Consider the following 25,555-nt stretch of genomic DNA (forward strand, 5'->3'; position numbering starts at 1 on the left):
AAATTCTTCAATGTTGTGCAAATCTTATTTGCAGCTACAGGAAACATGTGATGTGGTGGTGATGAGGATGATGATGATGGCTGCTAAAGGGGATCTATTGTCCAGCATCAGGACCCTGTGTGCCTAAAGTGGGGCCCCAGTGCAAGGAGAAGTAGCATTTAGAGTGGTCTGGTGTCTAAAAACTATTTAGAGGTCTGGGATCTGAAGTAATGTAAGGGTCATCTGGGGTCTAAAAGTAAGAGTCTGGTCTAAGGTCTGAATAGATTAGGGGGTCTGGTGTCTGAACTTAAGATCCCTTATTTTATTCTGTCCCTAGACCAGTTCCCTTAATTTATTCTGAGGTCTGGCCTCCAAATTTATTTTGGCATCTGGTCTGATTTCATTTAGGGGTCTTAGGAATCAAGACAGAAACAATGCCGCTGCCCACCCTCCCATGTGATATCGGAAGTACTGTAGACTTCTATGGGTGCTATATTATGGTTCACTCATATGACTTTATTGCCTAGTTTTTGTTTTTTTAAAACATGAGGCATGGGCTTTATGACGATCTTACCACTGTGGACAGCGAAATGTAAAGTGTTTCCCTGTAGCAAATTATGGAACCTGAACAGCTGGTACAAAGCGCAGATACAGCCTAGAAAAGCCATTACAATTAGTATTCAGCGGTTTCAGGCTTCTTAATCCTCATGAGTAGTTGTTTTCCGTAATTGCGGCAAAACTGCGACTTGTCATAACTGCTGCATTTTTCCGCAATTGCCACAATTGGAGCAAAAATCACAACAAAACAATTCAAGTGAACATACCCTTATAATATTTGTCTACAAGTTTAGAGTAGGATATAAAAAGGTTGTACAAGATTAGAAAAAAAGGCTGTTTTCTTTCAGAAACCGCGCCAGACCTCCCTGTGTCTTGTCTGGTATCGATGCTGGTCTCCATTGAAGTGAATGAGGTTGTGCTAACCTAAGGGCTGGTGTGGCGGTTTTAAAAAAAAAAAAATAAAAAAAAAAAAAAAATCTGTACAACCTCCGCCATTCAAAGGGAATGTTTAATCAGAAAATGACATTTAAAATGTAGATTCTCAGTATAGAATTTTTTTTTTACATTTGGAGTTTTTTTGGTTAGCGTTTTTTTTTTTTGTTGTTGTTGTTATGGTTTATGGTTCTATTTTCATACTTACCACTAGTGCAGTTATGAGATTTCAAGTTCTCTAGCGCTCGCTTGCCAGCTTTGCTGCATAGACTGGTACAGATGAGCATCGTCATCTCATCATGATTAGAGCGTGGCGAATTAATGACAACCTCTCTGTCAATTGATTCCTATTCATTTCAGATGCCATAAAGCACATACACACAATGCAGAACGTAAGGCTGGGTTCACACGACCTATTTTCAGACGTAAAACGAGGCGTATTATGCCTCGTTTTACGTCTGAAAATAGGGCTACAATACGTCGGCAAACATCTGCCCATTCATTTGAATGGGTTTGCCGACGTACTGTGCAGACGACCTGTCATTTAGGCGTCAATATACAGCCTCGTCAAAAGAAGTGCAGGACACTTCTTTCAGACGTAATTTGAGCCGTTCTTCATTGAACTCAATGAACACAGCTCAAAATTTACGGCTGTCAGAGAAGCCTCGCAAAATGCGAGGAGGGGCATTTCCGTGTGAAACGAAGCAGCTGTTTTCTCCTGAAAACAGTCTGTCATTTCAGCCGTAAAAGCCTCTCATCGTGTGCACATACCCTAAGGGTATGTGCACACGCTAGCTGTCATTTACGTGTGAAAAGACAGACTGTTTTCAAGAGAAACCAGCTGCTTCGTTTCACACGGAAATGCTCCTCCTCGCATTTTGCGAGGCTTCTCTGACAGCCGTAAATTTTGAGCTGTGTTCATTGAGTTCAATGAAGAACAGCTCAAATTACGTGGCAAAGAAGTGCCCTGCACTTCTTTGCCGAGGCAGTCCATTTACGCGTCGTCGTTTGACAGCTGTCAAACGACGACGCGTAAATTACAGGTCATCTGCACAGTACGTCGGCAAACCCATTCAAATGAATGGGCAGATGTTTGCCGACGTATTGCAGCCCTATTTTCAGACGTAAAACGAGGCATAATACGCCTCGTTTACGTCTGAAAATAGGTCGTGTGAACCCAGCCTAAGTGTGCGCCTGCAAAATGGCCACCCAGGGAAGTTCTTCAAAAAAAATAGCTACAACATTCAAAAAGGACAGAACAGGCACATTGGGGAACATTAATGCGGTCTATGATTGAGACAGCGTAAAATTAGATCAGGCAGAAGACGTGCCAAATTGATCACCGTGGTGCATGCTGGATGATAAATTTGGTGCATCTCACTAGACACTATCTCCCCTTATACCACCTTCTGGTTGGCTTAATTTACACCATTTTTTTGTGCCAAAATGGCGCATTTAAGCCAAATCTCCTTTACATGAGACATTGGATTTTAGTTTAAAACTGCAACACCCAGGAAAGCTCAAATAAACATGACTATTAAAAAAAAATGCTTGGCAAGAGCTGATTTCGTGGATTATATCTGAAGCTGAAACCATAAAAAATAAAAATAAAAACTCACGTGGAAAAGCACCCACATAAATTTTATGTACAGGGAAAAAAACAAAAAACCTGACATATAATGAGCAAAAATCCCCATATGGAAAAATGCCCATACGGAGCACAGGGTGATTCAAAGGTCCTGGCAATGCAGTGTTCTTGGAGAAGCATGTAACATGCTGGGTGTACAAATCTCTTATCTTCTAACGGAACAGTCAGAACTTACACAGTGACTTAAAATCTGACTATACTTGTATATATTTGTATCTAAATATACATGTAGTAAATATTTTTACATACCTATGTACAGTAAATACCATATATATACTGCATCTACATATTGCATGTATAGTACTAATATACTGCATGTACTGTAACCATATACTGTATGAATAGTATCTATACACTGTATAGTATTAATAAACTATGTACAGAACCTATATACTGTACGTATAGTATCTATATGCTGGAAGAGATGTACTAAAGATTTACACTAGAGCTTCAGGGCGCTATTACACGTCAGATAACGGCCGTGGGTAGCGCAGCACATTTACCGCTAGTTGCCAGAAGAACCTTCACTTTGGACTATTCAAACAATAGCAGCTTCAGCCCGGCAGTTAGTTGAAAATGCAATGCGCTACCCGTAGTTATTGGCCATGTAATAGCGCCCCTAAAGCCCTCTTCATACACAGGCCACTTTTCTATAGCATTTAATATACTTATACGCGGACGTCCTGTGCGTAATCCATCCTAAAGACGTCATACAGATGTAGCCATCTTTATATTAACACATTAAATACACAGTGGCAAGAAACTTTAACTTTACTTTTTCAATGGCTGTGATATTTGTGTGATATCACGCTGCAGCAAGTTCAGTCAAGATAAACTTGGCTATTTCTGTAGGTTTCAACTAAATATATATTATATATATACACACACACACACACACACACACACACACACACACGATATTGGCGCTCACTTAAATTGCAGCCCATTCTGCTGCAAGGTGGCACCCTAGGCTGGCACCTAACCCTCGTCCCGGCCCTTATACCTATTTTCATACATTGGAGATCAATTGTTATCTAGAATTATCAATATCTATGGTACTAAAAAATGTGCATATTTTTAAAATATGTTTTATAGTGTGCATTTTTCCATGTGGGCATTTTTCTGGGCGCATATGTGACAGTGGGGTTTCTTCTGGGTGTAATTTTCATTGTGTGTTTTTTTCCCATAGAACCAGCTGGAGCAAGGGGTTTGCTTGTTTGTTTATATACTTGTCTAAATTTGACACAACTGAATTCACTTTAAAACCTATTCATATTCAAAGTAAAAATAAATAATTGCAAAAAACAAAAAACAAACACACAGTAAAATTCTTTATCATCAATTTATTAAAGGCTAAAACTCATTTTAGGAATATGCTGTTTAGGACAAATGACAACAGTGCTTTTATCTACTGCGGTCTGGTAAAGTCTAGGTTATTTGCCAAAAATACACTTCCCGTTAAACAGTACAGAGCAGCAGTTAGACAATTACAAAACAGGGACTGGAGTTGAGCAGTAGTCACTGGAAATGCTAAGACACCTTCCCAAAAACCCTGCAATATGCACCAGCTTAGGGTGCGTTTACATCGGTGTTCGGTTTCCCATGATGGGTTCTGTCAGACCTTTCCGTCGGAGGAACCCATAAACGGAAAGGCAAACAGAAGCGACAGACGACTGCGATATGAATTCCGTAAAAAAAACCTGAAACCTTACGGAACGGAGACAAATAGAAACCATTAGCAACGGAAGCATTGCCATTGAAATCAATAGTAATGCAAACGGAAGCTATGGTTTCCGTTTGCCTTTCCATTGATGGGTTCCACTGACGGGAAGGTCGGACGGGACCCATCAACGGAAACCGAGCGCTGATGTGAACAGGCCCTTAGACATGAGAGCTCTCAATCCACCAAATTCAATGGATTAACCTTTCTCTGTCAGTTTAATGCAGAACAAGGAGGTCAATAGTTAATATAAGAACAAGGTCCAAAACAATATAAAATTAATGAAAACGTACAACAAATGAACTTCTAGAACATAACAGCATGAATTCATACAAGCAAACATTCAAAACAACGTAATAAACAGAAAAATAAGCCGAAAAAGAATCGAAATAAAAATATCACATTTGAATACATTTATTCATTAAAAATGTGAAGCTGTGAAATCAGATTACTAGATGGGATCTCTCCTGTTGAGAAGGACTTCCTCCCCATAATGCTTAGCAAGATGAGGGTTTAGAGTAAGGGTATGTTCACATGGCCTATTTACAGCTGTTTTTTCGGGCCGTAAACGCCCTGAAAAACGGCTAAAAATACGTAGGCTGAACTCTTCCAAACAGCTCCCCATTGATTTCAATGGGAAAAAAAGGCGTTCTGTTCCCACGGGGCATTTTTTACGTGGCAGTTTTTAAAAACGGCACGTAAAAAAACGCCCCGTAAAAAAGAAGCGCATGTCACTTCTTGAGCCGTTTTTTATTGGGTCAATAGAAAAACAGCTCCAAAGACAGCCGTAAAAAACGCTTGATGCATAAAAAACAGCTGTAAATCAGAGGCTTTTTTTCTCCTTGAAAACAGCTCTGTATTTTACAGCCGTTTTTTGTTTAGCGTGTGAACATAGCCTTAGAGCAAAACCACAAGTTTAGAAACCCAATTGCAACTTTGTTATAATCAAAAGACCTGACCTGCATAAGTTCACTGTTACACTGTAACGCCAAGTTCAAACAAAGCAGTTACACTTAACTTTTCTTTTCCAGATCAGTTCCTAGTTTTCTGTAAAGAAAACTGCATGTTGCATTTGCATTGTGTGAACCTGGTCTAACGCAACCTATCACAGGCAACCACTCAGCCCACCTTGATATATTTAATTCCTCAGAGGGATGGAGAGGCAAATGACCTTACATTACTGTTACACAGAGTGCAAATAGAAAACTGCAGAATTCTGGGATTTAAGGCAGAAGAGAGTGAAAATGCTCTTAACAATCAAATGCCGCTTAATAACAAAGAAGAGTGAGCATTCGACATCGCAGCCATACCAAACCTATGTAATGAATGGCAATAGAATATTTGCCTGACAGTTTGCGGCCTAGTTTTGCATTTGATCATAGATCATTCAATGAACCAATTGATTTTCAAAAACTTCAGACTAGAAAGTTTGTAATGAGAAGACAAATGTCTCAAAAAGGACCAATGAAGTAATCATGATACGTCGATCAATGAATATAGAGGAAAACACAAGGAATCAACCCCTTCCTCAACATAGAGCCGCAGCACTCAACAAGGGTCCTGTGGAGCTTATACATTCAGGCACTAGTTTGCGGGTGATAAGAGCACGGGCGAGGGGCTTCTCGTTGTCCTTGGACACATGCAGATATTGGGTTTCTGGATAGTCTGTGATGAACATGAATACAGGCATACTAAATCACGTGTCATAGAATCACCATAAAAAAAAATTATATAAAACCCAAAAGTCCTTATAAAAAAAAAAAAAGTAAGCTGAAAAGCAATTGGTTAACCAATGTCCTCCCCCTTACAAAATGAAAAAGTCCTACGAGGTACATCATCCATGTCTGTCTTTACCCAAACGTGCTATGGAATAATGATTTGAGGGTCGTTTCCCATTGAGTGTATGGCTTAATAATGGGGCCACAAGTTGCATCTCAGACCACAGCCTTGTGGCTCGGAATTTAGGAGATCTGGCTTTGAATTTCTCTCATGGGCTCTTTCTAGTGAAAGAAGTCCCAGCCGGCATTACTAAATGACCTGAGAAATATTCAGTCACCTCTAAGCAGAGCGATTACCTATAAGGTACAAACACAAAATGCAGAAATGGATTTCGCATGGACACACACCTAACACAATGAAGTCCAAGGATTGGGCTGGTTAAAACCCGATTCTTGTGTGTGCGCAGCCGCTTAGGGACGGAGGGTCTCAGTGCAGCAGACACAAACTCATTGATTGTTTATAGATTATTTTTTCCTTGCATTGTGAATTATCGGCATTTGTACCTGTGCAACAATATCGCCAAAGACGCACTTCTTAACCTATAGGTCTTGGTGAAAACCATGTGTAGGGGATACGGTTTGAAAAGTGGCGTCTGACAAAAGAAAAAAAACAAAACAGCTAAGCAGAATTGTGTGTCTCTGCAATGTCGTTTGTGGCCACGCTTGTTTTTGCTGCCTCTGATGTTTCAGTTTCTGTAATTTCGGTCTCCTGATTGTCGGCTTCCTTAATGGGCTCTTGCAGCTGTTGACGACGCTGGACCTCGGCCTTCAGATTTTCCAGGTCTTTTTGACTGCAAAATTTTCAAAGTCAGAAAAGCTACAATACTTAAAGGGGTTGTCCACGACCGGACAACTGATGACCTATCCACAGGATAGGTCATCAGTATATGAGCGGTGCGGGTCCTACACCCAGACCCCGCACCAATCAGCTGTTCCGGCTGCCTCCGGGCACCCGATGTTATGAACAGTATGTAGTAGTTGGAGCCGGAAGCAGATGGCTCTGATCACTGCATAGCGGCTGTACTGCAGAACTACAGCTGTACAGAACGGCCACTATGCAGTTGTTGGAGCCATCTGCTTCCGGCTCCAACTACTACATACAGTTCATAACATCTGGTGCCCAAAGGCAGCTGGAACAGCGGATTGGTGCGGGGTCCGGGTGTCGGACCCGCACCGATCATATACTGATGACCTATCCTGTGGATAGGTTATCAGTTGTCCGGTCATGGACAACCCCTTTAATGGTTCAATGGCAACAGAAAATATACAAAAACTATGTGTTAAAGGGGGGTCCACACAATCCCACCACATAGACCTGTATTCCAGGATTAAGGATGTACACAGCATGGAATATATAACGGATTTATCAAATAATAGAGTTGATTTATTTGATACTATTTGGTCCATATGGGACACATATTGGACCCTCCTGGGGAACTAAAATTTCTAAGCTCCTCCTTCGACACGGATATTTCCACGGGCACATATCAATAGTTCCCTCCCTTATGTCATTTCTACTACTAATGGCAAGTTGACCTTAGCAAATGTGACATTTTATACCTTTCTTTTAGTCACTACATTTGACGGTCATTGTTATTTTGTTAGATGAGCCGCTAGGTCTACATTTTGGTAAGAAATCTGATTTGAAAGACAATTATCTACTATGTATAGACTTATGCACAAAATACCAGCGATATAACCGAGTGAACAATAACTTTCTTATCAATGGACACTTTTTATTTGTAAAATAGTTCCCACGTGATTCACTGGTCTTTATGCATAACAAAAATGTCCAATAAAATACAATTAAAAAGACAAAAAGGGGCTTCACCGTTCTCTTCCATTGAGCAACAAAGCGTGAAGCCATGACGTGCTCGTATTGCAATATACTCTGATACAATATTAGGGTCCAAGGAGGGCGCATAGGCCCATCTATACAAGCGGTGCAGGGATGAGCCCATTTGAAATCATTTCCATGTCTTTGCACACCTGCTCTTGCTCATATCTTGTAACTCAATAAAATTGCTTAAGGACACAGACACAAAATTTCTATTACCTGAGCGGGATGAACAAGATTCCATTAATGATATTGAGCTGATCCAGGACACTGGCCATGCTGGGAGCTGTGAACTGAAAGGGAACAAACAACATATGTCAATTACATAACATTGCTTCTTAAAGATATTAAACAGAGAATGTTGAGGAAGGGATTGGATCCAGTCAGTCCTGGCATATCAGGGAAACTTTTCCCCCGATAGTAAACCGTTTAAGTCAACAGAACGGAGCTGCACTACCAGACACAGCCCAGGGACAAGAGTGGCACTGTTTCTGGAAGAAAGCAGCCATGTTTTCTAATCTCACGCAGCCTCTTTATTAAACCAGACAGGATTTCAATTTGATAACGTTATTTAACAGGACGCGGAAAACACTGGTCACCTACCTTCAGCGGCATTATATTGGCACTGGATCCGTTCTTGTAGATCTCATTCATGGTGCGCTGTAAAGCTACAGCCTGCTGGGTCAGGTACTTCAAGTACTCGGAACTTTCTTTGGTCTTTTCGTGTTGTTCCCCCAGCTAAATGCAGATTGACACAAGGAGACACATTAATATTACTGCACACAAAGCCGCTCTAGTGAAAGGCATTTACATGTAGAGCAGTCATTGTATAGGACACAGGATGTTGTGGTGGTTGATTCTTTAAACAAGCTCAAGAAGGGCCTTGATGCCGGTCTTGAAAAATATAATATTACAGGTTATGAGTATTATAATCTGGAGATAGGATGTTAATCCAGGGATTTATCCTGATTTCCATATTTGAAGTCTGGGAGGATTTTTTTCTCATAATGAGGCAATTGGCATCAACCTCATGGGGGTTTTGCCTTCCTCTGGATTAACACGGTAGGGTTATAGGTTGGACTTGATGAACCGGTGTCTTTTTTCCCAACCTTATCAACTATGTAACTATATAGGCTTTTAATGCTAAATAATATGAAGCCTATAAACAAAAGTCTGCTGGCAACGATTCATCCTCTACGCGGAACAGAACTGCACGGACCAGGCTTGTACACACTGCTGACACACAGCTCTGGAGAAACATGGAAACTACAAGACCACTCTTGTCTAGGAGTAACTTCTAATACCTCACCTGGTTCTTGTATATGGTGTATCCTTCCTTCTCATGCTGTAAGGCGGAGCGAAACTCTCCTTTAGTTTCATACACACGAGCTACAAGATGGTGACTGCAAGAAATAGGACAAAGAATCGACTGAATACAGATGAGGATGTTGTTTTTCATGGAGGATTGTTAGACGTCCTGTCTACTGTAAAGGATACGAAGCCTATCTATAATCTGCCTCCCTAAAGCCATACACACGAGATAGCAGTCGGCCAGCACTTCGTTCCGCCGACAGCCAATTATCGGGGCTCTACCATAAACATGCACGAGCGGCTTTTGCTTCAGCGTAAATTAATCATCCATTCAGACTGTTTTAACGAACGGTTATCAAGGTATATACGGAAAATACTACATCCAATAGTCTCAAAATCCCAAAACGTCAAGTGGATATAAACCATGTCTCTGCCAGAGGCACAGATGTCTATTCACCTGAGTGCAACCTTGAGGGACTTGGCACTGTGATATTTGGAGTTGATGGTAAGAGCGTTCTCCAGGAAGCGGAGAGAGAGGTCATACTCCATTACTCCATGAAGCACCAGGCCAATGTTGCTCTAAGACACAATAAAAATGTGGTTATACGAAGGCAGAGAAATAAAACAGAGGTATACGCTCTTAATATTAAAGTCAGTTTCACAAGAATTGCTGGTCTACGAAAAAATGTTTTATGTGCTCTACAGTCTTGAGAAAAATGGAGATAAAGATAAAGGGATTGTCCACTCAGGACAGCCATTACATCGTCGCTCAATGATTTCCATGTAGAGCTACTAACTCTAACAGAAGATTTTGGGGGGTTCCAGCAGTCAGACCACTGATTGTCTCAGAGGAACCGTCTCAGGAAAAGGCGTTTTGCTTGGTGGACGACCGCTTTAAGATGACCATAGGCATTCCATAGCCAGCTGTGCGGATATAGAAATAGGTAACATTTTTGGACCGAACCCTCATTAGGATGTTTGTTTATCTCAGGTATTTCATTTGAGATGGTGCCACTTTGGGGAAAAAAGCGTTACCCTGCCAACTGACATATAGACGGCTGAAATCTGGCAGAATCTGTCGACCAAAGTGTCTATGTGCAGCTTTAATGTGATGACCGGAATTCAATTCAAGGGTTAAAAAGCCAAGAACATGTATCTGCGTTGTCATCACAATGGTTATTCAGCTAGTCTTGGATACTAAGGAAACTACTTACGTCTAAGAGCGCCATCTCAGGGTGACCTTCACCGAACACAAGCAGCATGAGATAACGCGCTCGGTACAGCAGATTCAGTGCAATGGAGAGCTGGTTATTCGCAAAACAGTACAAAGCAAGATGCATCTGCAACAAAACACACAAGTCAGTGAGGACACAAAATATATTCACGAAAAAAAACTGAAGTGGAGAATGATACAGTAAGGCTGGGTTCACACAAGAGTTTTTTTGACTAGTTTTTTGACGCGGAAAACGCGCCGCAAAACTCACCAAAAGCCGACCGAAAATGCCTCCCATTGATTTAGATGGGAGGCGGTTTTCTCCCGCGAGCGGTATAACCGGCTCACGGGAGAAAGAAGGGACATGCCCTATCTTCGCGCGGTTACGCCTCTGACCTCCCATTGACATCAATGGGAGGTCAGAGAAAGTGTATTTCGCTGCGTTTTATGCCCGCGGCGCTCAATGGCCGCGGACGAAAATTCCAAACGGAATTTTGAAGCAGATTTTCCGTCTGCAAAAAACTCAGTGTGAACCCAGCCTTAAGATGAAAGACTGAGCTGGGTTCATCGGAGATACTAGCATATTAAAGAATATACTTACATATTCCTGGATGGTGCTGGGGTGTTCAGTACTCAGGATTCTCTCACTCATCAGGACTGCTTTCTGCTGATTGCTTAAGGCCTTGCATTAAAAAAAAAAATAATCAAAAAAAAAAAATCAAAACCAGAATAAATCTGTTTCGGAGACCAGCACGCGTTCTCATAGCCTCAGATGCAGATATGAATACACACTTGGATGCCTGATATTGATGGTCATGTGTCTAAGGCAGTGTAATAAAGTTCAGGCCTTGTGTAGAAGTCTCCAATTTCATGCTAAAGGCGAAATCCACCCAAAAATTATCTTCAAACAAGCCACGTGGACAGGTCACAAGAGCAGTGTCAACATTGTCAAATCCACCCAAAAATGATCTTCAAACAAGCCACGTGGACAGGTCACAAGATCAGTGTCAACATTGTCAAATCCACCCAAACATGATCTTCATACAAGCCATGGGGACAGGTCACAAGAGCAGTGTCAAAATCTTATTTAAAAGCACTGGAAATCTCTGACAAGGTTTTAACATTGGAGAAACAAATTCTATGGAAATTTCAGAAAATCTCTCGACTTCCTTGGTTGATTTTTTCTTTCGTTTTATTTAAATTGTAACATACACATTAATATAGCATCAAATGTCAATGGAGCACAAGAATAAACCATTATGTCCTTCCTTCAAAAAAAATAAAATAATGAGAAAAATAAAATGGAGGATAAAGCGATCCGCTCCTATAGCTCTATGTTGTCCAAATTTCCAATATTTCAACCGCTTAATGACAGATAATTTTCATGTTTTCATTCCTGCCTTCCAAAAGCCATAACTTTAGTTTTTGTCGCCATAGTCGTATGAGGGCGTGTTTTTTTTTTGCAGTTGTCGTTTTTCACGGCACCATTTAATGTACTGGGAAACTGAAAAAAACTTTGTGGGGAGAAATGGGCAACAAAAACAGCAATTGCTCCATTTTTTGGGAGGGTTTCGTTGGTACGATGTTAATTGTGCGGTAAAAACCACATGTTCACTTTATTCTATGGGTTGATAGGATTACGGCGATACCACTTTAATAACTAAAAAACGATTTCTTAAAAAAAAAAAATAGAATTAAAAAAAAAAAAAAAACAAAAAAAAAAAAATATAGATTTGTGTCGCCACATTCTGAGCGCCATCATTTTTTTATTTTTCCTTCAATTGATGGCTTATTTTTTGCAGGGCGAGCAGTCGTTTTTATTGGTACATGTGACTTTTTGATCACATTTTTATTGGGGAGCCAAGGTAACTAAAAAACAGCAGTTTGGGTGTTTTAATTTTTCTTTTACAGCATTCACGGAGAAGGTTAAACAACGTTATATTGTAACACTTTGGACCTTTATGGAAGCAGCGATACGAGTTATGTTAACATTTATTTTATTGAACATTTCATTAGGGGAAAAAAAAAAAATGTGAAAAAGGTTTTTTTTAACTTACATTTTGTTTTTCCTTGGTACACTACTGAAAACTTTAATTATTTTTTACATTTTGTGTCAGATCGCTGGTTCACTGCACTGCAATACCTATGTAATGTACTGCATTGTAATTTTTACAGGCTTCTGTTAAGCTCAAACGGCGCCATACTTCACCCCCTGCTCCAGGACGTACCGCCACGTTCCCGTCCGTCAAGGTGTTTATTCACCTATATTGCCAGCTATTATTTTTTTCCAGTTCTTGCCCTTTGTCTGTAAGAGGTCTTACTTCTGAAATTATTAGGACCCTAGTTTGCCTCCAGATATTAGCGACCAGTATTTCGGAATGTAAAATAACATGAGCCAATGGAACCAGAACCCGAGCGGAGATTGCTTCAGTACTCAACATAAGAAACAGACCTAGATTCTGAGGGAGAGTACCGCACAGATGTTTGGCAATGAGATGGGTATTGGGTGTTTTCATATAGATTCAACAACATATATGAGTTTTCTTGCCACTCTCGAGATCATCTCACTCTATCGAGGTCCCTACTGCAAATAAGGAAGTGGCAATAACTATGCATAAACTATTTACCTCTGTATAGTCACCCATGATGTAGTTGAGTCGGGCGAGTAGTCGTAGGCACGCACAGATCTCTACGTGCATAGCGCCATACACGTTATTAAACAAATTTAAGGCTTCATTAATAAGTTCACACCCTTCTTTTAGGAACCCTAGGGACATTTCATTGAAAAGATAATAATGTAATTATTCAGATATTTCATAGGAATGCAGAATGAATAAATGATCTAATACAATAAATCTGCTTTGCATGTTAAAAAAAAACAAAAAAAAAACACTTGTTCGTGTGTGGACTTTGTAAGGAGAATAGGTAGCCTGTCTGCGGATGATCCTATACTTTATCTGCCCGATTCAGCTGCCTCCCTGTGTACGGTCCTTGATTCTTTGGAAAATTAACTGGCACAAATCAAACAATATTTCCTCTAGACATCACTGTTTCCCTCCTGCCTTGTAATGCCATTGCAACGGTCCATTGACATAACCTACCTGGGATCGGGTATCCCGCTCCATCCAAAATTACCGCCTCCTTTGATTGATTTTATACAAAACTAAATTTCATAGTTGGTCCAGACTGATCTGGTCTGTCCTGGCTAGAGCCAGCGTTGTTAAAAATGGTCCTCCTCCCAAATATTCTCTATATCCCACTATAATCTCCCATATATATATCTCAGCCCACTTTTTTTTTTTTAAAGTCACAGTTTAATAGCTTCCTAAGTTTGGGACAATAGAAGGGCCAGACTTTGGTTTAAAGTTCTACATAGATAGGGCTGTTCCTCTATTTACCAAAGATCTGAATTTCAACTGTATTATTGGGAGTCACAGCTTTCCCATTTCATGTGGTGGATCAATTCTGATAAACCTAGGACAATGCGGATTCATTGCTTCGATGCCATTTATATTCACCTCCTATTCTGCAGCTTTCGGGGGTGGTTGAGAGCCCTCATCCAGTTAACTACCCTACGTCAATTGCTAATGTATGGACAGCGGTGCGCAAACTCTGTTATGTTACAGGATTTGATGCATACATCCCTTTATGGGACAACCCTTCCCCTTCCTAAACCCCTTGATCTCCCACGTGCCTTTAAATGGAAAGATAAAGGGGTTATTTATATGGGTGAAATGTATACAGGTGATAAATCATTTCAGCAGCTTAAATCTTAGATTGATGTAACAAACAACTATCTCCTGTTCCACCTCCAACTACGTCATTCCATATGAAAACAGTTCCCGGACTAGGATCCTACTGTAACTGCCTGGTAAAATAACTATTTTCATGCTCTAATACGATATATTGTCCTTTGGACAGGAGTGCAGTTCTTAACCGCAGGAGCCCAGTGGGAGAGTGAGCTTGTCCCCTTAAAGATGAGGAATCGTCTCTTGCACTTAAAACACGCAACCTAGTTTCTACATACACTGAGAGTATGACCCAGTTATATTTTATCCGAATAGCGGACTACCCAACCCACCACCTGAGTAAGTTCCGCACAGATCACCCTAGTATTTGCCCAAAACGTGGGAAGGCCTCTGGGACCTTCTTCCATCTTGTGTGGTCCTGATCCGTGGATTCTGGGAAAAAGTTGCTAAATTCCTAATCACGTGTGTTTCAGTCCCAGATGACCCAAAATCTGTATATCATTGGTAGACCTGGATATTACGAGCCGATTGCTCTTTTGTAACCGCAAAACTCTTCCATGCTAGAAAGACCGTTGCTAAACACTGGTTGGCTCCTTGGACACCCCACCGTTCGGGATTGAATGTGGTTGGTCAATCAGTCTCTCATTTTGATTAAGTGGTCGTACTATAGAGGCTGCGAATAAAACTGACCACAATTGTGGTAGATGGGTGGGGTCTAGAAAAATTATTATAACCCCCTCTCAGTCTTTGATGTCTTAACTGCCTGCTAAATATCCCAGAATTCCCCCTCAGTCCTAATGTCTGGCAAACATAGAATATCAGTCAGACACTTTCCACCTTTCTGAAGACGGTCTGGTAGATGCGGATAGGTTGTTTTATACATTTTCTTATTTTCTTTTTTGTTTAATGCAGATGACAATACTATGTACCCATTGTTGTTCTTTATTTGTTAGGTGTGACTCTACTGTACCCTCATCCTTTATGCCCTGCACCTGATATTTTGTTATGATATATCCGATCTATTCACGTGATCAAGCGCGTCAATAGAGTTGAATTGTTTAGCAAGAAAATGGAGAACACATAATACAATCCTAACATAGAACTATTCATAACACACTTTCCCAACCAATTGACAAGCAATATAGAAGAAAACCCTACCATGGACTCTACTCACCCTGTTGAACTTTAGCTTGTCCACTTTGGAAGAAATGAAAAGCATCAGATGCTTTGGGATTAACGTGTTTCACCACAGGGAAAATATTCAAAATATCCTCTTCAGTAAAGGTGGGTTTATGTCGATTATCAAAGTTGTACTCTTTGAGCAGGGTCTGAAATTTAGAGAGGAAATAAGATTTTCCATTTCTCTACTTTGTGTTCCATAACATAATGCACTCAATTGCAATTAATATAGTCAAATAGTTGCATTAACTCCCCCAAAAAAGTAGTTCTTAACCCCTTGCGTACCTTCGACGTAATAGTACGTCGCTGGCCGCTTATTCCAGCGTACCTTCGACGTACTATTACGGCGCAGGAATAAACTGTCACTATGTGAAATCACATAGTGACAGAACAGCGGCGGCAGCTGTCATTGACAGCTAACCGTCTCTGCTACCGGCCTGGGGACCAATTAGCAGTCCCCAATGCCGGCGATTGCTGTGATTGGTCAGCCTCTGAAGACTGACCAATCACAGCCGTCTGACGTTTTCTGCAGGAGAAAGCTCCTGTCACTTTCTCTGATCTCCTCACTTCTGTGAGATACGTGAGGAGATCAGAGAAAGCGGTGTAAAAAAAAAAAAAAACACTATTTTTATTAACCCCTTCCCGAAAATGGGCGTATAGTAACGCCCTGAGGATGAAGTGGGCAAAGGAGCTGTGCTCGCTCCATCTTCATCGGATGTCGGCTGTAATATACAGCCGACATCCCACTGCAACTACAGAGATCACTGTCCTCTCCGATCGCTGTAGTTTAACCCCTTAAATGCCGCTGTCAATAGCGACAGCGGCATTTAAGTGATTGATACAGAGGGAGGGGGCTCCCTCTGCACCTCATTGCCCCCCCCCCGCGAAAAATCGCGGGGTTCTGATGGTTGCAATGGCAACCAGGAAGCCTAGCAACGGCTTCCTGGTTGCCAGGTACGGGAGCCTATTAGGTCCTGCCCAAGGCAGGACATAATAGGCTCAACTGTCAGTTGTAAAGTGACAGTTACAATACGCTGCACTACATCAGTACATACAGAAGTAGTGCAGTGTATTGTGCAGGGGATCAGAAGATCAGATCTTCCAGTCCCCTAGTATGTGTAAAATAAAAAGTGAAAAAAAAGTAAAAAAAAAGTTTTAGATAAAAAATAAATAAATACAAGTTTTACGTAATAAAAACAATATCGCCTTGTTTCCCTGATCAAGCCCTTTATAATTAGAAAAAAAAATGAAAAAAAAAAAAGGACAAAAACTAGACATAATAGGTATTGCCGCGTTCGTAGCGGCCTGACCTAAAAAAATATCATATTATTTATCCCGCACGGTGAACACCGTAAAAAAAATACCATAAAAAACAATGGCAGAATTTCCTTTTTTGGTCACTTTTTATTCCATTTTTTTGGAAACAACGTGATCAAAAAGTCGCGCGTAGCCAAACATGGTACCAATAAAAACGACAGTGTGTCACGCAAAAAATGTATGTACTCCGCACAGATTACATATGCCCCCACATTATAAACTGAAACACCAGTAAAACACTAAACAAAACTACTACCAAGCAAAATCTGCGCTCCAAAAGCCAAATGGCGCTCCTTCTGGGCCTGGCAGTGTGCCCAAACAGCGGTTTATGACCACATATGGGGTATTACCGTACTCTGGAGAACCGCTTAACAATTTATGGGGCGTATGTCTCCGGTGGTACAAGCTGGGCCCAACGCATTGGGCACTGAAATAGCATATATGTGGAAAATGTCAATTTTATATCTGCAACATCCACTGTGCACTAATTTCTGAAAAACCTTTGGGGGTCAAAATGCTCACTACACTTCTAGATGAATTCCTTGAGGGGTGTAGTTTCCTAAATGGGGTCACTTCTCGGGAGTTTTCACTGTACTCGTACCTCAGCGCAATGCAACATGGCGTCAAAAACAAATTTTGTAAAATCTCCACTCCAAAAACGAAATTGCACTTTTTCCGTTTAGACCCTTGCCGTATGTCCAAATAGCCGTTTACAACCACATATGGGGTATTTCCGTAATCAGGAGAAATTGTGTAACACATTTTGGGGTGTCTTTTCTCCTGTATTCCTTGTGGAAATGAAAAATTCTGAGCTAAAGCTACAGGTTATTGGAAAAAAAAAATGTTTTCATTTTCACGGACCAATTCTAATAAAATCTATAAAACACCTGAGGGCTCAAAATGCTCACTACACCTCTAATTTAATTCTTTCAGGGGTATAGTCTCCAAATTGGGATCACATCTGGGGAATTTCTACTGTACTGGTACTTCAGGGACTCTGCAAATGCGACATGGCCCCCAGAAACCAATTCAGCAAAATCTGAGCTGCAAAATCCAAATGGTGCTCCGTCCCTTCTGAGCCCTGCCATGGGTCCAAACAGCAGTTTATTACCACATAATGGGGTATTTCCGTAATCAGGAGAAATTGCTTTACAAATGTTGAGGTGCTTTTTCTCCTTTATGCGTTATAAAAATTAGAAAATTCTGTGTTTTTTCCAAAAAAAAGTCTCTTTTCATCTTCACAGACTAATTCCAATAAATTCAGCAAAAAACCTGTGGGGTCAAAATGATAACTATACCACTAGAAAAATTCCTTGAGGGGTATAGTTTCCAAAATGGGGTCACTTTTGGGGGGATTCCACTGTTTAGGTCCCTCCAGGGCGTTGCAAACGTGACACGGCACTGAAAACCATTCCAGTAAAATCAGAGCTCCAAAATCCAAATGGCGCTCCTTCCCTTCTGAGCTCTGCTGTGTGTCCAAACAGCAGTTTATTACCACATATGGGGTATTTCCGTAATCGCGAGAAATTGCTTTACAAATGTTGGGGTGCTCTCTCTCCTTTATTTCTTGCAAAAATTAGAAATTTTTACGTTTTTCCAGAAAAAAAGTAGATTTTCATTTTCACAGACTAACTCCAGAAAATATAGCAAAATACCTGTGGGGTCAAAATGCTAACTATACCCCTAGATAAATTCCCTGAGGGGTGTAGTTTAAAAAATGGGGGTCACTTTTGGGGGTTTCCACTGTTTTGGCACCACAAGACCTCTTCAAACCTGACATGGTGCCTAAAATATATTCTGAAAAAAGGAGGCCCCAAAATCCAAGAGGTGCTACTTTGCTTCTGAGGCCTGTGTTTCAGTCCATTAGCGCACTAGGGCCACATGTGGGATATTTCTAAAAACTGCAGAATCTGGGCAATAAATATTGAGTTGCGTTTCTCAGGTAAAACCTTCTGTGGTACAGAAGAAAATGTATTACATATGAATTTTGTAAAAAAAAATGAAATTTGAAAATTTCAGCTCTACTTTCCTTCAATTCCTGTAAAACGCCTAAAGGGTTGAAACACTTTCTGAATGCTGTTTTGGATACTTTGAGGGGTGCAGTTTTCAAAATGGGGTGTTTTATGGGGGTTTCTAATATATAGGGCCCTCAAAACCACTTCAGAACTGAACTCGTCCCTGAAAAAAATCGCTTTTTGAAATTTTCTTAAAAATATGAGAAATTGCTGCTAAAGTTCTAAGCCTTGTGAGGTCATAGAAAAATAAAAGGATGTTCAAAAAACGATGCAAACATAAAGTAGACATATGGGGGATGTTAATTGGTAACTATTTTGTGTGGTATTACCATCTGTTTTACAAGCAGATGCATTTAAAATTGGAAAAATCATAATTTCTTCATATTTTCGCTAAATGTTGGTGTTTTTCACAAATAAGCAATGAATTTATCGACCAAATTTTTGCACTAAACTAAAGTACAATATGTCACGAGAAAACAATCTCAGAATCAATTGGATAGGTAAAAGCATTCCGGAGTTATTACCACATAAAGTGATACATGTCAGATTTGAAAAAATGGGTCTGGTCCTCAAGGCCAAAATGAGCTGGGTACTCAAGGGGTTAAAAGTAATAGTATAATATATTAAAGGCACATGGTGGTATTATGGATCCATGTTGTATGGATCCATAATACAGACACTATGGCCTGTTATGGGCCCCATTCTGTATCTCCGATCTTATATGGAGGCACATCCAGGTTATTTCTCAAAGATTCATACGTGATCCATGAGAAAAAACGAAAAGGACATGCCATATTATACAAGTATTCTACCCTAGAAGAATTGGTGCCAGGGGAGAACATGGGGCCTAGTGGAGACACCATGTGGCAGCACACAACAGCTGAAAGTATGATGCTCTGGCTCTTACGAGGATACTATTACCCATAAAACAGTCACTTTAGGAGGCACGCTTGTGTTGTGTTCTCTTTGGAATCTCTTATATAAGTAGTTTAGACGAGGGATTAAGGATCAGCTTTTAATTTAGTATAAGGACTAGACCCACAGCCTAGCGGAGCACTGGAGCATCAACTCAAGAAGGTTATGAGCCTCAGTCTATGTACTTGTAAATTGGAAAAATAAGGCATTGAAGGGCCCAGCTGTACCTGAATGCCAACTTTAATAGAGATTTCTCGGAGAAGGCTGATTTTCTGGAGGTTATACATCTCCGCGGCCTGGTCCACATGTTCACTGGAAAAGACAATTGGTTTACGATTGTGGAATGATAATGACGGATTGCTCCTGGGTTATATTTCCTAGAAATCTGGACCATCCAAATAATATTTCAGTGCTCACTTACCATTCAAGGCTGAAGTCAAAGTAGGCTTTGGCTTCGGAGCAGATGTTTTTCCACAGCTCCTGAGGGGTGATGCTGGCCCAGGATGTGTTGTCAGCACTGCTGAGATTCCGGTTTTTGCGCTTCTTGTTTTTTTTCTTGGAGACCAGCTCATCAGCGGGAAGGTGAGCAATGGAGTTGGGGAAGGAGCTGAGGAAGCAATTCAGGAAATGGCTAATGGCGGCAGAAAGACCAGACAGCTCTACTCCCTGGAGATAAAATGAAGAAAGATTTAGCTCGGAGAAGCTCCCAGTACCAAAATAGGTGCACACTAGAAATAAAAGCCGCTCTTGTATCTCATCAGGCTGTCCAAAACATTACTATCACATAACTATAAATGGAAAAATTTAAAAAGAAATAAACCCCTATTCGGAGATAAATATACATTGAAGTTACACATGAATTTTAGGCAAGATCTCCCCGAGGGCTCATGGACACGGGCTGACAAGGGCTCACGCACATGGGCAGACAAGGGCTCGGAACAACCTACAATCAATGCTGTACAGAGCTGTAATACGGCACCCATAGCAATATATGGGGCCCTACTGTACCTCTGTATAGCTCCAATTTCATACAAAGGATTTTTCTGTCAGATTCCATATGAAGCAGAAAAATAAGTCATGGCAAGCTCCATCAGTTGCTCTATTATAAGCAATTATTCTTATTATCTCTGTAATAGGTGCCATACCGAGGCACATGATCTGTATGTAAGGAACCATAGGGTACTGCTCACACGATATTGCTGTGTGCATGGAGTCTAAGGGGTTTATTTTTTTTGAAGCTGCCCCTTTCTTGGCAAGAGTTGTATTGCGGATATCACCAGAGATTATCGGTTGACAACCCACCTACAGAGCTCACTAAGTCACAAACTGGAAATTATTGGGTTATGCATAAGTAAAGAATTCAGGATCAATATAAAAAAAAATAAAACAAAACACATTGTACATAATGGAAACACGAGACAAGTTTTATAAAATTTACACTTTTTGATGTCTTACCTGTAGATAGGTCTTGAAGATGTGCTTTGCGGACCTCGTAATCACTTCAATAATTAGTATTTTCTAGAAAAATATAAGGACAAATAAAGCTTCAGACTTAGTACAACAGGTTAAGCCAAGCTGTGGCAAAAGTTCAATGAAAAGTAAAAGCAATATAGGGTTAATAAATTTGTAGAAAAAGGCAAAAGTCCAACAAGTTTTACTTGCTAAAAGTAAATAAAGGGTGGTAAACAATTAGTAAAGCAGCCCATGAAGTACTAGGGCCACCGCTGAGGTAATGTCCTGATTTTATAGTAGACAGGTAGGCTAAACTCTCATAAATTAGGTTAAAGTATGGAAAAATAATAATAAAAAAAAACCAACTGACTTCTCTCAGTACGGTTTACATATCACACTAATGATCTGATTTTAACAGAAAATAATAACAAACAATTAAAAAAAACATACTCACATAGACATGATCTAGCTGGGATGGGACAGGGAATTTTTTGACAATCTCTATAACTTTGCCTAGGTAGCGCACGTTGATTCCTCTCTGGTGCATTGCTTCAGCCAGTGTGGTTCCATCCATGGGAACTACATTATGGTCAAGACAGTCCTTGATCTGTGAAAACAGACATTTGTAAAACAAAAGAGCAGAAGGTTTTCACATTGTCACATTTGTGAAGTAAAAAGGTTGAAGGAAAGAGAAAAAAAAACACACAGGCAACAGGCGCTGTAAATGTATGGTATGTGTGGTCCTAGACTTTAAAAGGGTTGTCCGGATTCACCAAATATTATTTTTTGTATAGTTAAAATTTACATTAAAAAAATTAAATATACTTTCTATATTCCTCACGGTATTTCAAGATCTCCGCTTGTTGTTAGGTCCCATGCACGCGACCGTAATCTTGATCCACAATTAGGGATCTGTAATTGCGGATCAAAGTACGGATCCATTCATTTCTATGGCTCACAGACGCCTTCCCGTATATTTACGGGAAGGTGTCCAGGCCATATAAAGCATCTGCAGAAAATAGGACATGTCCTATTTTTTTATTTTACGGATCGTGCTCCTATACTTTATAATTGGACCATGGCCCGCAAATGCGGGTGACTGTCCGCGGCCGGCCACGCCCGTAATCATGGAGCGCGATTACAGCCACTGCCATGTTAAGGGGGCCTTGTTCAGTAGGAACAGTCATGGTTTACTTCCAGTGGATACAATTCTGTCCATGGCCATGTGATGGACACACAGGTGCTGGAATTATTAGAAGACACAGTTCTGATACACGTACTGCAACGAGCCATGCACCTGTGTGTCCATCGCATGACCATGGACTGAATTTTACGCACTGGAATTAAAATAATGTTCCTACTGAAAAACAACAACCAGAGATCTTGATAAATATGAGGAATTAATACAGAAAGTATATTGTAAAATTGTATAGCTTTTAATTATACAAAAAATAACATTCATTTGCTTAAACCAGACAACCCCTTTAACAGCTCTTTTCACATTTGTGTTGTGGCTTCTTTTCATAATGGATGCCACCATGCTGTGCCGGATCTATATATCAAAATAAAAAGTGGAGCAGCACAAATGTCCCGGCCACAGACAAGTGACACGCAATCAGATGCCGGACAAACCCCTCCCCGGCTTATCCAGACCTTGTACATGGACGACAGTACACATGCCCGGAAGAATTAAAAGGTTATTTATTAGTCTACATAACACAGCAGCAAAGTTTCAGCCTTTATAAACGTGAGGCATTTCCCAACTATACTAGAGAAAGGCCTCACTGTTTATATAGGCCGAAACGGTGCGGACATAGTGTTTTGACTAATAAATAATCTTTGAATTATACCAGACATGTGCGCGGTCATCCACGAGGTTGCTGTGGTGCATCCGTCATACATCATATCATGATTTCACCCAACTGATCGGATGGTCCATAGTTTTGCTGGCAAGATGATCGCAGCATGCATGGAGCCTCAAACGGCAGTGAGAAAATAGCCGAAATCTGCCCCATTGTAAACGTAAATCGAGTAGGTTGGACTGAGCTGACACAAATACACAACATTAAAGAACGGTTCTTACCAAGCATGGAATCTGACAGGACAGTACAAAAGCTGCGGCTTCCTTCAGCAATTGTTTCTGATTCTGTACCTCGGCCTGTGCAGACTCCGGGAAGCGCACACCTGTTGTCAGAGAGCAGACACAAGAAAGCGATATGATTTATATGTATATGTGGTTGCTGTATTTCTCTTCAAAGTTATTGTATTACTATAATAAAACAAAACTTTTTTTTTTTTTTTTTAAATAAAAAAAATTGTTGCATGTAGAATTACAGGGGTTTTTCTACTAATATTTATCACCTAGGAATGGTGAGGAGGAAGAGGGGATTGGGAACTCCCATACCGATTGTGTGGGTCCCAGCAATAAGGCCCCTAGCAATCGAATATTTAGCACCTATCCTTCAGATAGGTGACATATGTTAGTGGGAAACAATTTAACTTCTTCATTATTTTGGTGTGCGCTTATCCGGGGTGATCCCTTGTTGTTCAGGAATTACTTAATTTCCATCCCGCCACAAAGTTTATTTATTGGAGAGTCAGAACATGTCCCTAATGAGTAATTACCGAGGCAAACTTTGCTTTTCACCATACTTTCACATTAAATACTTTTTTTCTTCCGAATACCTAACATTTCAGAATAAGCTGTAAAATAAATGTGTGTTTTAAAAGGAATGTATGGGGAATATCACTGGCCATTATATGACTTATATTCTGCATTTTTTAAGCAGTTTTCCCCTCTGCAGGCTCTCTAATTCTCAGCTTTCTCTGAGCTAGTGTGCGTAACCGAACTTCTATTTGTGCAGTGTATAGAAGACATGATAGCAGAGAAGAATCCTGCTCCCCCATCTCTATCACATATATAGAACCTGCAGCAGCATGGAGGAGTTATACAGCAGCAATGAGAAGTGTAGCCGAGAATCCAGCACTGGGGTGAAATATAAACACTTACTAGAAGCTGCATCCTGTGTGCGTGCCTGTGTCTCTCACTCTGCTCCTTTCCATGGACTTTTATGGACAGCAGCGTCCGTTTCTCTCTCTATGCTCCCTCCTCTCCACAGACTTTTATGGGCATCGTGTATATCTCTTTCGCTCTACTCCCCCCTCCCCAGAAGTCTATTCGCAGGTAGCAGAGTCTTTCTCTGCTTCTTCCTCCCACTCCCCCCGGCCCTCTCCATAGACTTCTATAGGCAACATATCTGTGTGTCTCTCTGCTCTCTCCTCCTGCATAGACTTCTATGGACAGGCTGTGAAGAGACTTCCTTCAGCCTATCTCCTCTGCCATGTAACCAGAGACAGATTTTGCTTGACAACAGGGGGCGGGCAGCAGATTACAGAAAGGGAGACACCTAGTGGCAGTAACTTCAAAGAATTTGCATGGATAAAACCAAATTTTAATAGTAAGTAATTTACAAAGTTGATCTATATCAGGTATATGATTAGATTAGCATACGTTGTTTGAAAAGTTAGTTTCCATTTAAATAATTGTTTTATTTCCATTTTTTATAAATTACCTGGAGAAAAGATGTCAGGGTTGAAACGAATATCAAAAGAGGTCTCACTAACTGAACCCACAGCCTGGCAGGCCTTCCGGATAACTTCTCTGCTTTTCAGATCCACTAAAAACAAATCAATCACATAAATAGTTACACAGTAACAAAAAAAGAAAAACAAATGGTGACAGATATGCACTGCGGCTATAAGGCTTCCACTGCAATAATATTAAAGGGTACCTCTGATTACATGTTTAATTGATACTTTTCGCATAGGTTAGTACACTTTTAAGACCATTGAAACGATCCCAAAATGGTTTCTCTAACTTACTCCTGGCCGGAGTTATACCACACGATCCTCCTGCATAAATACATGTCGAGTCTTCTATGGATCCCTATTGAAAATGGCAGGCGCTTCCCGCTTGTGGCCCACTGAAGGGAACCGTTCCCACAGCAGTTCCCTTAATTCCCATGCTGCGTAGTGAGCGTTCTAGTGAATGAAAAGTTCTGGCTCTTCCTCACCTTCCTATAATTTTACTACAAGCTTGCATCGAGCGTTTCTCAAGATGCAACTGTAAAACCTAGAACCTGTAGCCAGCGTGAGAACGAGCGTGCTCCGCACAAGAACTGGCTAACTGTGTACAGACATGGAGAAGACTGGGACAAAAGCAGGAAAACCATTGGATAAAGATAATGAAGATATATGTTGAAAATATACTTATATTCTCCATATTAAATTCTCTATAAAAGACTTCATTATTAGGTGCATTTTAAAATTGGTGAAATTACAGCCATTATTCTGCAGGAAAGCTTCCTAAATAGCGGAATGGGGTTTCTGCTGCTTTGGTTTCTTGATTAAACAAGAATCAAATTATAGATGGGGGAGACCGACATTCGTGTG

At 40.5% G+C, this 25,555-nt stretch overlaps 1 protein-coding gene across 3 annotated transcripts in view; it reads right to left on the minus strand.

Moving 5' to 3' along the window:
• Window positions 1-3,945: 3,945 nt before the first annotated feature.
• Window positions 3,946-25,555, minus strand: part of CLUH (CLUH binding protein of NUMT mRNA) — a 55,002-nt gene continuing 33,392 nt past the window's right edge. For all 3 annotated transcript variants that reach the window (XM_075854230.1, XM_075854229.1, XM_075854231.1), the window contains exons 12-26: window positions 24,676-24,780; window positions 23,187-23,287; window positions 21,558-21,710; window positions 21,107-21,169; window positions 20,073-20,317; window positions 19,879-19,963; window positions 15,400-15,553; window positions 13,104-13,243; window positions 11,078-11,158; window positions 10,478-10,603; window positions 9,721-9,842; window positions 9,262-9,355; window positions 8,556-8,690; window positions 8,172-8,245; window positions 3,946-6,906 (exon numbers count right to left, since the gene is read on the minus strand). In XM_075854230.1, coding sequence (XP_075710345.1) covers window positions 6,735-6,906; window positions 8,172-8,245; window positions 8,556-8,690; window positions 9,262-9,355; window positions 9,721-9,842; window positions 10,478-10,603; window positions 11,078-11,158; window positions 13,104-13,243; window positions 15,400-15,553; window positions 19,879-19,963; window positions 20,073-20,317; window positions 21,107-21,169; window positions 21,558-21,710; window positions 23,187-23,287; window positions 24,676-24,780 — 1,850 coding nt within the window. In that variant the 3' untranslated portion in view covers window positions 3,946-6,734. The remainder of the gene's footprint in view (window positions 6,907-8,171; window positions 8,246-8,555; window positions 8,691-9,261; window positions 9,356-9,720; window positions 9,843-10,477; window positions 10,604-11,077; window positions 11,159-13,103; window positions 13,244-15,399; window positions 15,554-19,878; window positions 19,964-20,072; window positions 20,318-21,106; window positions 21,170-21,557; window positions 21,711-23,186; window positions 23,288-24,675; window positions 24,781-25,555) is intronic.

This window comes from Rhinoderma darwinii, chromosome 2 (assembly GCF_050947455.1).
Source record: "Rhinoderma darwinii isolate aRhiDar2 chromosome 2, aRhiDar2.hap1, whole genome shotgun sequence".
NCBI classification, from domain to species: Eukaryota; Metazoa; Chordata; class Amphibia; order Anura; family Rhinodermatidae; genus Rhinoderma; species Rhinoderma darwinii.